Source organism: Cydia fagiglandana, chromosome 12 (assembly GCF_963556715.1).
Source record: "Cydia fagiglandana chromosome 12, ilCydFagi1.1, whole genome shotgun sequence".
Lineage (NCBI taxonomy): Eukaryota > Metazoa > Arthropoda > Insecta > Lepidoptera > Tortricidae > Cydia > Cydia fagiglandana.
The window spans coordinates 2,009,702-2,021,279 of NC_085943.1; the positions used below are offsets into that span (position 1 = coordinate 2,009,702).

General features: G+C 39.9%; 1 protein-coding gene across 1 annotated transcript; it reads left to right on the plus strand.

Moving 5' to 3' along the window:
- Positions 1–5,001: 5,001 nt before the first annotated feature.
- Positions 5,002–10,488, plus strand: LOC134669312 (alpha-(1,3)-fucosyltransferase C-like). Its single transcript, XM_063526819.1, has 3 exons — positions 5,002–5,870; positions 8,472–8,597; positions 10,317–10,488. Exons 1-3 carry the CDS (start codon positions 5,002–5,004, stop codon positions 10,486–10,488), a joined length of 1,167 nt encoding a protein of 388 aa, XP_063382889.1.
- The last annotated feature ends 1,090 nt before the right edge of the window (positions 10,489–11,578 follow it).

Sequence of the window (11,578 nt, forward strand, 5' to 3'; positions counted from 1 at the left end):
ACTCAAGAGGGAAGTGGGCAACCGCTTCGCTATACAAATGTAGTCCCTATTTTCCTCTCTGGGTTCTCTCTTTGGGTCTGGGTCTGGGTGGGTTCTGGGTTCTGGGTCTCTCTCGTTTGGGGTTTCTCTGGGGTCTCCTTAGCTCTGGGTTTGGTTATTGTACCTAGTAGTACCTAAATATTTTCACACAATTTCATGTAAGTATGTTATCCACAGCTATGTTTTTTAACCGACTTCCAAATCCCAAAGGAGGAGGTTATCAATTCGGTTGTATGTTTTTTATTTTTATTTTTTTTATTTTTTTTATTTTTTATTTTATTTTTTATGTTTGTTACTCCATATCTCCGTCATTACTGGACCGATTTTGAAAATTATTTTTTTGATTGTATGTATATGCATACAGATTGGTCCCGTTTTTGTCAAAATCCAGTTCTGATGATGGAATCCATGAGGAATCGACGGAACTCCTCAAATCTTAAAGGCATACATATGGTGATTTTTGTGTTTTTATCAACAAATTAAGCATATACATTCAAAAACGTGACATTTGATGAAGTGGAACTGCTGATGATGATCAGAACGGAACTCTTCAACGACGCATAGTTCACCTTTGGCGATTTGTCCTCGTCGTTATGTTTGTTAAGCAAGTTAAGTTTTTAAGCCACAATTTTATCAAGCTTGAGTTCTGATGATGGGATCCATGAGAAATCGAGGGAACTCCTCAAATTTTAAAGGCATGCGTATAGAGATTTTTGTATTTTCATCAGAAAATCAAGCATTTTCGTTAAAAACTGTCGCATTTGATGAAGTGGAACTGCTGATGATGATCAGAACGGAACTCTTCAACGACGCATAGTTCACGTTTGGCGATTTGTCCTCTTCGTTATGTTTGTTAAGCAAGTTTAGTTTTTAAGCTACATTTCTGTCAAGCTCGAGTTCTGATGATGGGATCCATAAGGAATCGAGGGAACTCCTCAAATCTTAAAGGCATACGTATAGAATTTTTTGTATTTTCATCATAAAATCAAGCATTTACATTAAAAACTGTCGCATTTGATGAAGTGGAACTGCTGATGATGATCAGAACAGAACTCTTCAACGACGCATAGTACATGTTTGGTGATTTCGAATTTCGATTTTGACTTGGACTGGGACCCGGACTCATACCCGGATCCGGTTCGGACCCGGACTCGGACTCGGACTCGGACCCGGACCCGGACTCGGACCCGGACTCGGAGCCGGACCCGGACTCGGACCCGGACTCGGACCCGGACTCGGACCCGGACTCGGACCCGGACCCGGACTTGGACCGGGACTCGGACCCGGACTCTGACTCAGAGACCCGGACCTTGACCCGGAAAACCACTATGATACATAAACTAAATAAACCACTATGATTACCTACCATAAAATGTGGGTATGATGATGCCAAACCCCTCCCGCTCAAACTCCCGTACACCGCACCGCATGCGCCGTTAAGTGAGTTAGGTTAGGTTTGAACTGCGATCCTCACAGAACCGAACAAAAGTGGGTTAGGTTTGGTTAGAACTGCGAGTCTTACAGAAACGAAATGCTACTAGAAAAGTGGATTTGATTAGGTTCGAACTGCGATCCTCACAGAACCGAACTGCTATCAGAGAAGTGGGTTAGGTTAGGCTAGATAACTACGACCCTTACGGAAACGAAATGCTACTAGAAAGTAGGTACTGGTTTTACCTCCTTTTCTACATAGTGCACCATCTACCATAATCTTTCACCGGGCCCCATAGAAGTCGGTTTTTTTTTCTTAAAAATTATTTATTATAGGTTTAGAAGCGTCCTTGAATTTTAAGAGAGAGAGAAAAAATTTATTTAACACCACCATTTAACAGTTTATTTTTAGGAGATTATGTCACAGGGGAACATAATTACATATTTACGGCGTGGGCGTAAGTACTTTAAATCCTGAACGAAGCGAAGAATTCTATAATAGAATTCCGAGCGAAGTAATAAAAATAGCAAGTAGCAAGTAAAACGAACACGAAAATAGTGTCCTAGAATAGAAAAGTGTTACTTTGATCCCTCCTAGCAGGAGAATAAGCCCTTTTACGAATGGGTGATGGGAAAAAATATTTTTAATACAGTTGCTCAAAAAGTGCTACTTTACGTAGCTGTTTAGCGTGCGGAAAGTTGGTTATCTCGAACTAGTGCTTTTTACTTTTCCAATTTTTTTAAATTTATACTTGTTCCAATTCACGACTACTTATTGATGAGTGTTAATATTAGTTTCCTTTAAACGTCGTAATCAGCATAAAAACCTACCGTTAATGTAAGAATACGAAAAATATTACATATTTCATATTTAATTACTTACCTCTTCATCATTATAACACGTTTATTTTTTAATATTCAATATTGAAAATTCCTATCTTAATAAGTTGACTGAATGGAACGGAATAGCTGTCAAACGCCCATAGATATAATATACTTAAAGACGACGTCTAACCGAGCTGTCACTGTTACCACTTTTGTTTAGTGTACGATTAACAATGTTTTTCTTATTTTTTCGCAACTGTATTAAAAAACGTCGTTCGATACACGTGCGGAAATGTCATTCTTCACTCGTCCCGAGTCTTGATATGTCGGTACTCGTGAAGTAATGACATACCTTCCGCACTAGCATCGAAATGTACTATTCCGTGCGTAAGTCAAAAGTTTAAAGGGCCATATATGTCATATGTACTGTAAAGCGTTGTACGATACACGTGCGAATAGGTAATTCGCCACTCGTTTCGAATTTCCTCTTTTCGGCACTTGTATAGTAGGTATATAACTATTTTCGTAATGTGATGTCAATACCCAGAGAGAAAAATCGAAACTACTTAGTTACCTAAGTTTGTATGGAGAAGCGATCGCACGCTTTTCCTGTTAACGGAACTACTCCGAGGAACTACTCAACTCGTTTAGACTAGAGTTCAGAAGTTGATCCACTCCAACAATGCATAAGTCGTAACAGCCATTGGAAAGATCATTCAATTATAAACCTTATTTTGGTGCAATAAGTTTCAAATTCCAACTGCTTTTAAATGGCTGTTAGGGCATACGTGTTTGGAGCAGAATTTTACTTCTATTCGCTTTTGATAAAATGATTCTCCAGATATTACGAAGCGTTCACATAGAGATAGACCAAGAAAAGTCTGCAGCGATTTTGATAGCCCACGCAGTGCGAGTGTTATTTGTATGTCATATTTTCATAGAAGTTTGACGTTCAAAATAAATTGCGTGGGCTATCAAAATCGCTGCAAACGTTTATTGGTCTAACTCGAGACCATGTGGGGTGGACCAAGTGGTGGTACTACTGGTACTGGTGCTCGACGGTGGTGGTCCCAGTACATGTCATCTTGAAACTTAAGTCATTGTCAATAGAGGTGACAGCAGTGTGTCATCTATTGGGCATTAGGCATAGCTGGCAATAGCATGTCCGAGCACTAGTAGGTACCACCACCTACTTACTTTACTCTTTGGACGGAACTCTGTTTTCACTGTCAATGTATTGACAATAGTATACTTACATATAAAAAACTAATAAAAAGTGACTCTATGGACAATGTCAACGGTGTCCAAACAATTAATTGTTCATTCCCTTCTAAATATTTTGTTATATACTGTACGTAAATGGAACCCGCAGTACTCGTAAACTTCAGTGTCGAATAAAGGTCTCGCCGACGCACAATAATTTCAAGTTTATGGTGTATAAAACACTTAAAAATTCTATTAACAAACAGACGGTGGTTTTGTTGTTGTTAATTTACCAGCACTTTGTAATATTTGTAACCGAAATTAAGTATAAGGAGACCGCTTTATAAAGCCATAGTTTAAAGGAGTAAATCGGTTACAATATTGCGAATAATACGCGGGTGTTAGACCGAAGGCTTTTGAAGATTAGACCAGTGTCAATGTGTTGTCCTGGGGCCTATTTAGATAGACGATGCGAGAATTCGCATGCGAGTTTCATTACATTGCGGGTTTTGATCGGTCGATTAAATTGGACGTAACCAACAGTCCGCAATGTAACTAAAATCGCGTGAGAGTTCGCGCGCCGTCTAAATCAGCCCTTTTTACTTATAGATAGCCTTGTGAAAAGGGGTACCGATCCCCATTGAACTATTATTACTACGCAATATCTGGGTGACCTTAAAAACTAAAAAATGCGCGTTTGCCCAGATAAGACCGAGCTAGATTAATTTATCGCCCCCGAAACCCCCATATAGCAAATTTCATCGAAATCGAAGCCGTTGCCGAAATCCCCGAAATGTATAAATAAATAAGAATGTATTAGATAGAGAATAGAACCGGCAAGCCGCTAGTGAAGTAATAATAAGTCGATGATCGATTCTATGGTTAACCTCTTGTCATGTGTATATAATTGATAATCCTGACATGTTCCTGACCGAATTTTGAGTCATTTTGTACCCTCGATTTTGGAGCACCAATGAAGGGTTAAACTCTTGAAGAAGTAATTATTTGTTTACTTTTTTATTTTTCCTGCAGGTTTGCTGTATAAACTGCGCGTATTCATAATAGACACGTCTAAATTAATCCGCTAAAGTTATTATAATATTATAAACCTCTTGACTGTAATAAGGATTCTGACCGAATTTTCAAGAACGCTTTTTCTGGTCTACGTACAGCACAACCAGGGTTTGTAAAACTAAAATTAACCTGTACATGAGCGAGGCCTTAGGTCAAACCAGCTACTACGTGTGACTCACGAGAATGCAAACAATTCACAACAAACGCAAACGATGCTTCTTCTCATATGTCGGGCGCGAAAGCATTCCTATCGCGCATAGTATCTTCAGTTGCAGTCGCGGTCAGATAACGAATTGAGTGCCAGTGGATTAACAGACTTCAATCTAATCAATTTTAAGTAATTATTTTAGTTATTAATACTTGTGGATAATTTTGTAGCCAATTGAACACTTATCTGGTACACAACACTCGATGTCATCAAGAATCAAAATGGTTGCTATGTGTTCCGCCTTTTTCACAACTGCGCTGCTTCTGTGCGCTTATCGTTATTTACCGACAACAAACAGACAGGGAGAGAGAAACCAGCGAACCATAAAAAGATATATACTACTGTGGAGTGACCCAAGTTTAGCTCCTTTGAGTTATTTACGTCACGCATACGACGCGTTTACATCGAACGATTGTGAATACACGAACTGCCACGTTTCGTATACTGTCAGCGATCTGGGAGCCGTGGTTTTCTTCGATGCAATCGTGTTCAACGGACGGCAACTGCTTTCAGATAAAGAACACCATTTTCCACGATATAGGACGCCTAAGCAGAAATATGTTTATGCCAACATGGAGTCGTCTCAGAATTATCCCGTTTACGACACTTACCTCAACGGTTTCTTTAATTGGACCTGGACATATAAGTTGGATTCTGATTTGCGTTGGGGCTACTTCACAGTTTACAACTTGGCGGGGCAAGCTGTTGGGCCTAAAAAAGAAATGCACTGGCAAAAGATGGATCCTATAGACAACCAGACCAAGGCTCGTTTGTCTTCAAAGAGCGTAGCAGCAGCTTGGTTTGCGTCTAACTGTGACACACGTAGTAAAAGGGAAGCAGTTGCTAAAGCTATGGAGAGTATGCTGCACCGTCACGGACTTTCATTACACGTCTACGGGGCGTGTGGCCATGGGCGGCATGGCAACTGTGCGCGGGGAAATCCAGCGTGTGACAAAATTTTGGAAACGAAATACTACTTCTACTTGGCGTATGAAAACTCGCTGTCTGAAGACTATGTGACAGAAAAGGTGCTGACGGCTCTGAATCACTACACGGTGCCTATTGTGTTCGGAGGCGCTAATTATTCCAGGTAAGAGCTAGTTTACTATCCCAATGTGCTCGTAGTTGGGTGTGTAATGATCGATATAAAAAGAATTAATATATTTTCTGTAGATATAACAGCATTTAATATAATTTCAGAAAATATAATAACTCATTTTGTATAATATACATTTGGTATATTATTAAAATGTTTCATATCATTTTGTATAATTATCTTTTGATATAACACTAATTTATTATAACGATCGTGTGATATAATGCTCATTTATTATACAAGCATTATTCGGTATAATAATATAGTAAAGGTATTTTTATGACGACATATGTAAATGTTTAACGCAGATTATGTAGTGGTTTGTTTTGTGTAATGGAGGCAATTCTAACCTAACCTAACCTACTTTTCTGGTAGTGGTTCGTTTAGTGTAGGGGTCGCAGTTCTTAACCTTACCTACCTAGTTATAAATAGCAGTACGTTATTATGTAGAAATAGTCGTTTTTTGTAGTCTGTAATATTAAATGTGGAATTATATATCTAATAAATTATATCAACAATTCTACTTTAGATGAAATAACTTTATATCATAAATTCAGTATAGAAAATATGCATTATACTTGAAGAATGTTATGCTAAATGTTATTAGATCAAATAATCTTTATATAAAATGATAATTTATATCATATGAAAATATATTAAGTGTTGTTATATCATTTAATAATTATACTAAATAAGTGTTATTGCAACTGATATTATAATAAAAATGTTTATAGCCATCGATACGCACCCCTCGTAGTTTGGCCAAGAACTGTCTCATTTCAAACATGGATAGAATCATACCGTCTTTGTCTTACACTAGTACTAGCACCCAAAAATTTTATAGTTTAGTAGGGATTTTTATAGTTTTTTTCTTCTTATTTACTTACATATTGGGTTTGACAGATTATACATTCGTGGGCGAGGCTGAGTGTAAGGGATTTCCCACGCGCGCTCTATACTGGTTTGACCCATTAATTTTTGGATATTGTTCAATGAAATAAATTTTATCTTAAGGGGTCATCCATTAATTACGTCACACGAATTTCTAGGTTTTTTGACCCCTCCCCCCCTCCTTGTCACGCTTGGTCACATTTGGCAAACCCCTCCCCCCTAGTGTGACGTCACATTTTTGCTACGAAATCGCCAAATCGAATTAAGTAAGTACCTAAGTATTATTAATATTTTATCAAAATATTTTTGACGATATAAATATTACTAATTTTATAACCCAAAACTGCTTAGGAAAGAAAATTAAACGAATAAAAACGATTATCGTTTTAAAAACTTGTTATTTAAATGTACAGCGAATAAAATAATTCAAATAAATTTTCGGTTACTGATGAAGTTAAAGTGACGTCACAAAGTTTGTGTCTCCCCCCTCCCCCGTGTCACAATATGTCACATTTTCTTGACCCCTTCCCTCCCCCTAAACGTGTGATGTAATTAATGGATGATTAAACACGAGGTGTATTATGAATTAAAATGTATGTTAGTGATGAAATCAAAGACACGGTGTCCGTGCATTCTGACGCCCGTGCTTGTTTGTATAAAAAAGATTTCCAGTGAGAATATAACGGTCGGTCCCAGATTTACGACAAAAGTCGTATATTCAGTGGAAAATAGTTACCAGCTTGCGTGAATATTTTAACATTGTCACATAGAGACAAAGAGATATCAACACAAGATTTTATCCCCATGTTACTAACGTGAATTCAATCAGGAAAAACGGCATTAAAGCCCACACCAAGTTAGAGAATCTTCATAGGATAGAATGGATTGAATTGCTATGTATGACCCAGATACACTATACCTAGATACCTACTCATCATCATAATTTAAGAGCATGGCTCTTGTCGGTGGAATATGCGCGTTTTCGCGGTCCTCGGCCAGGTTCTTTAGGTCCCTGTACGACACGACATTACCTACCACTGAATAAATAATTGTAGGTACTAGGTACAGAAGGTTCACTCTCTAACAAATCGCGTCTTATTACGGTATATGACCGCTATGTGGCGCAAGCGCGAGCGTCCGTTCCGTAGCGGTGCGCGACAACTACCTACTAGGTACTGCTAGACACCAAAACTGATGTGGCCGCATGTACTTTGTAGCGACGCGACGAAATAGCGGAGTGAGCCACGCCTGACTATACACCATTCCCATCGAACAAAGATGGAGGAATGGGAGATGTTTCATGGCTCCTCTGCACGATGGGCCAGCGCCGGTCACGCCAAGGGACGCAGCCATGCGGTAGAATGAGATAGCAATATCACTTGCTCTCTCTAACGCATAAATGGAGTGGAGTGGCCGGCGCTGGCCCATCGTGTAGAGGAGCCATTATAATTAAGAGCCCTTCAACGCGCACACTAGCGCCACAGCTAAATATGCGTCCAAAGTTAAAACGGTCGTTTTTGTTTTGAGGTCCTAGATCGACGAAACCAGCAACATAAAAACTAGTTTGATGTATTCAAAAGGTACTTAAATACACAATAGAGTACGTAGCGGACCCCTTTTTTCAATATCTTTCGTTAAATTTAAATAATCACGATTATTTAGCTGTGGCGCTCTTAAGGAATGATGTTATTGATGATGTTGTAGGTTCCTGCCTCCTGGCAGCTACTTGGATGCACGCAAGTTGGGCGCTAAACGTCTGGCGGCGCGGATGGCCGCCATTATTGATGACCACAAGAAAGGCAACGGCCGCCTGTACTTTGACTTCTTTAGGTAATCCTTTTGTTATCATCAGGGCTCGATCAAAAACCGGGCAAGTGCGAGTCGGACTCGCGCACGAAGGGTTCCGTACCATAAAGCAAAACAAAACAGAAAAAAATGCAAAAAGAAAACGGTCACCCATCCAAGTACTGACCACGCCCGACGTTGCTTAACTTTGGTCAAAAATCACGTTTGCTGTATGGGAGCCCCACTTAAATCTTAATTTTATTCTGTTTTTAGTATTTGTTGTTATAGCGGCAACAGAAATACATCATCTGTGAAAATTTCAACTGTCTAGCTATCACGGTTCGTGAGATACAGCCTGGTGACAGACAGACGGACGGACGGACAGCGAAGTCTTAGTATTAGGGTCCCGTTTTACCCTTTGGGTACGGAACCCTAAAAATGACGTAATTTTGCACACAGGATGATGTTTGTATTTAAACTTTCATGTAACATGTCACACGAAGTAACAAAATTTGAAATCATCTCATGAGTGGTTTGATGTCATCCGCATGAATTGTTCCCTGGTTATCATGTGTTCGTTAATATTTAGGATCCTGCCTTTTTAGGTGGAAGTCTATTGTGCCGATCCGTCCAGTCAATTTGCCAGCGGCGCGTGCAGAGTTGTGTCGAGCGTCCAAATTATTTGAGCAACGTATACCTACTTTCCTTAGCACGAGTTTGACACTAACATTATTCGCTAACGACCTAACGTGTGCTAGAGTCAGACCAAGGATAGTCTGCAGCGGATTTGATAGCCCACGCAGTGACTGTTATTTTAAACATCAAACTTCTATGAAATTATGACGTATAAATGACACTGGCACTGCGTGGGCTATCAAATCCGTTGCAGACTTTTTTTGGCCCGACACTAACTTACTTTCTATGTATATCTCAGTACGAACTGACATATTAGTGCGAATGCTAATATGTCAGTGTCAAACTCGTGTGTCTACTGATGCTACTAGCATTATTTATTTATTTAGAAATTTAATTCAGGCAACAAGGCCCATGTTACAAATACCTTACACACTAACATACATAATGTATTTTATAAACTTAAAACTAAACACTAATTTAGTCGACAAAACGGCGTGGCTCCGTTGCATCGGCTGCTCTTGTGTCGAATTCGGCAGTTTGCCCCGGAACCTCCGAAACACGACACCTTTCGGCCAGAAGTCGGCGCACTCGATGGTCCCCTGCAGCGGTCGCGGCACGTGCACCACAAAAGAGTTATGATTGCATGATTAAGAGTGACCCCACACTGGCGTCACCCGAGCGTCACGTTGGCGTCTAGTCAGCGCTATGGAAAATGGCGTGGGTACGCTGCGCCGAGCGTCGTTGAGCAACGTTGCGTCGAGCAGCAGCCATACAGTTGACTAGACGCCGCGCCGACTGGCCACGGACGCCGCCGCTCGTGCGACCACTCTGTTTTGGTATAGAACGCAAAATGACCACTTTTTTAAATCACACAGGTAGGTTAGGTTCGTTAGTTTTCTTCAAATGGCCGAAGGCCAAACCGCACAGATTAGGAGCCCCGCGGTAGCGGGGCTCCGTCGACATCGCTAACGTAGAGATAAAATGACGGAAAATGATGTAGGCATTTTGCGTTCTGGACCGTCCGCGATGTAGACTAAGAGCGATATAGGCAAAATGTTACACTAGTCATTTTGCGTTCTAGACCGTACGAAAATAACCCTCAGTTTTCAATTTTTTCCATGTTTTCAGATGGCGAAACCATTACGTATTCAAAGCAACAGCTGAGGAAGAAGACGTATGCAACATATGTAAACTGCTCAACGACCCAGCAGCACTGACAAGAACGACTGTTCATTCAAATTTTAGGGAATGGTGGATGGATAAGAGCCTCTCAGAAACAGTGACCTCCAGAATAAGATAACTTTAACCCTTCGTGTGCAGAATTCCTGTAGCGGGGAGGAAATAAAATGGCCACGTCTGCGCCTCTATTTTACACTTTTTGCCACGTCTGCCGGGGTTGGGTGAGCCAACACAGCATTGCCCAATTAAACATGGAATTATGAAGTTTCTATAGGGACCGTGCGCGTTGGAGGGTCTGCCATATTGTGGTCTGAATCAGAAACAAATGTGCACATGTACATTGCCAAAGCAAGTGCTACCATCTACCGTTCGCGTCGGTACGTTTCTTTGTGCATAGTAGGTTTTCCCATCTTGTGGGAATCATAAACGACACATTTAACGCCTCGCGCCAAAAATCTGACGGCTCCTATGCTGCCCCCTAAAGTGCATGCACGGGGCCTATAAACCTAAAAGTTTGTTGACGATACTGAACAACCTGTAGCCTATCCTTGTCTAATGATCTCGCATTGTTATATTTGAATGCAGTGGAAACATTTTTGACAGTCGTTTTTCCATCAAGACCTTTTGTGCCCCAGCGAAACACCAGCAGACGCGCCGATATTGCAAAATGGCCTCTGACACAAGAAGGGATAAGAAAAAATATTTTCTCAAACATGCAATGAAATATTGATGTTATGTTCCTTATAATAGGCTGCGAAGTATGACGTTTCAGGTGCGGCTAGGACAAAAGGTCGTTAATGGAATTTCATACACATCTTGCAGGCCTAGGCCGGCAAAGTCCTCTTTTTTAATTTTCATTTCACAGATATTTGTGACACAGCATCGTGGCATTCATCCATTAAAAAAACTAGAGGCAGTTATTGCTTTATGGTTCGTAATGACACTCTGCCACTACGCCTATAAAAAAAAAACAAAAAACAATGTTTGCTATAATTTGCAGTTTTATTTGTATAAAATCAACATGAACTTAATAAATAATACATTCTATAATTTTAAATTATAAATTTAACTACACAAATAAAAATCTTTAAAATATTTCATCTAAACGTTAGCGGTAAAAAGGTCTACTCAAACACGCGTAATGATTTTTTTAATTGTTATGGAGGTAAAGTTGAAAAATATTCATTCTGTTTTATTGGATTTATGGTGCG

Coding starts and splice junctions, on each gene's coding strand:
- LOC134669312 (XM_063526819.1), top strand. CDS start 5,002: ATGGTTGCTATGTGTTCCGCCTTTTTCACAACTGCGCTGCTTCTGTGC. Junction 5,871..8,471: donor GGAGGCGCTAATTATTCCAG/GTAAGAGCTAGT, acceptor ATGATGTTGTAG/GTTCCTGCCTCCTGGCAGCT. Junction 8,598..10,316: donor CTGTACTTTGACTTCTTTAG/GTAATCCTTTTG, acceptor CCATGTTTTCAG/ATGGCGAAACCATTACGTAT.